The 1,315-nt window shown below is 26.8% G+C and overlaps 1 protein-coding gene across 1 annotated transcript in view; it reads left to right on the top strand.

Moving 5' to 3' along the window:
• Positions 1 to 1,314, top strand: part of LOC100159898 (carboxypeptidase E) — a gene marked incomplete at its 3' end in the record, with an annotated part of 9,650 nt that extends 8,336 nt beyond the window's left edge. The window contains 2 exon segments of the mRNA XM_029486261.1: positions 977 to 1,103; positions 1,238 to 1,314. Of these exon segments, the coding sequence (XP_029342121.1) occupies positions 977 to 1,103; positions 1,238 to 1,314 (204 nt within the window).
• Between the last annotated feature and the right edge of the window lies 1 nt (position 1,315).

Genomic DNA, 1,315 nt, shown 5'->3' with positions numbered 1-1,315 from the left:
TTATAAGAAACCTTGTATTAAATTTTCAAAGTTTTCTATCCAACCAAAAATTTTTTATCGTTATTTTAAAAAAAAATACTTAGAAAAATTGAAAATTTCATTTGTCTATAAATAGCTCAAAAAAAGTCGAAACACTTTGAAAATTTAACCCTGTATAGACAACGCTAATATAAACATCTGTTGCAAATTTCAAGTGCTTACAATAATTATTTTTTGAGTTACAGTAAAATTAAGTTTTCGTTTTTGTCAAAAATTGGTTTTGCGTAAAAATTCGCGTTTTTCCGTTATTTTTTTAAGGTTTTTCCTGCCGCTTTTGAAAAGTATTGGGAAATTTTCACTTTTGACCCCCCAAAGTACCAACTAGATTCACTTTCCTTTCAGAAAAAGTACAACTTTTGAAAATCGAAGCATTTTTACTGCTCCAAAAGTTGTCGTCAGACACAAAAAAAAAAAAAAAAAAACACACATCATTGTAAAATCAATACATTCATCACTTCGTTCAGAATCTAAAAATGGAAGTGAGTATGCTTGGTGAATCACTGCGTATAAATTTACCTATAGTCTATATGTTATTTTAAACTTAATTTATGAATTAAATGTATAATATACATCAGGATAATGATAAAGCCATTCAAATTGTACCAAACCCTTATTTTCTACCAGGTACCTCCTTTCTAACTCAAAACAATTTGGATAACCATAAATTATATAATACCTAATACAATATGTAATATCTAGGCTCATATTTGAAGTTACCTAACAAAGATCAAAGTAAATTTATTTGTATATTTTCAATCACTTTAATTTTCGTGCAAACAGATAATACTAACATAAAATAATATTTAATTACGTACCGTATTTCCAAATAAATTCTTAATAACAGATTTATATCGTAATATTTTCTTAGTTTAATTTGTTTTTATATGTTAATATTTGAAATTAATACTTAATAATTGTGTTATTTAAAATGTTTCAGTCACATATCGGAATTAAAGGAATAATTAAAGACGCGGTTACGTTAAAACCATTAGTAAATGCATTTATCAAAGTGGTAAATGTTACTAATGGCCAACTGTCACCAATCTTACACGATGTAACTTCCGGTAAGTTTAAAACTATTTATAGATTATAGACATAATAATATTATAGTGTGTAATGATAGTCTGATAGTCATATCGTACAATGACATTTTTGTGATGTGTAAAAAATTTGATTCGTTATTTTTGGAAAATTTTAGTTCAAGACGGAGACTATTACAGACTGCTCACAGATGGTGATTATCACGTCACGGCTTCCATGGATGGATATTTATCTT

Source organism: Acyrthosiphon pisum, chromosome A1 (assembly GCF_005508785.2).
Source record: "Acyrthosiphon pisum isolate AL4f chromosome A1, pea_aphid_22Mar2018_4r6ur, whole genome shotgun sequence".
Lineage (NCBI taxonomy): Eukaryota > Metazoa > Arthropoda > Insecta > Hemiptera > Aphididae > Acyrthosiphon > Acyrthosiphon pisum.
This window is presented reverse-complemented; position numbering and strand designations above follow the sequence as displayed.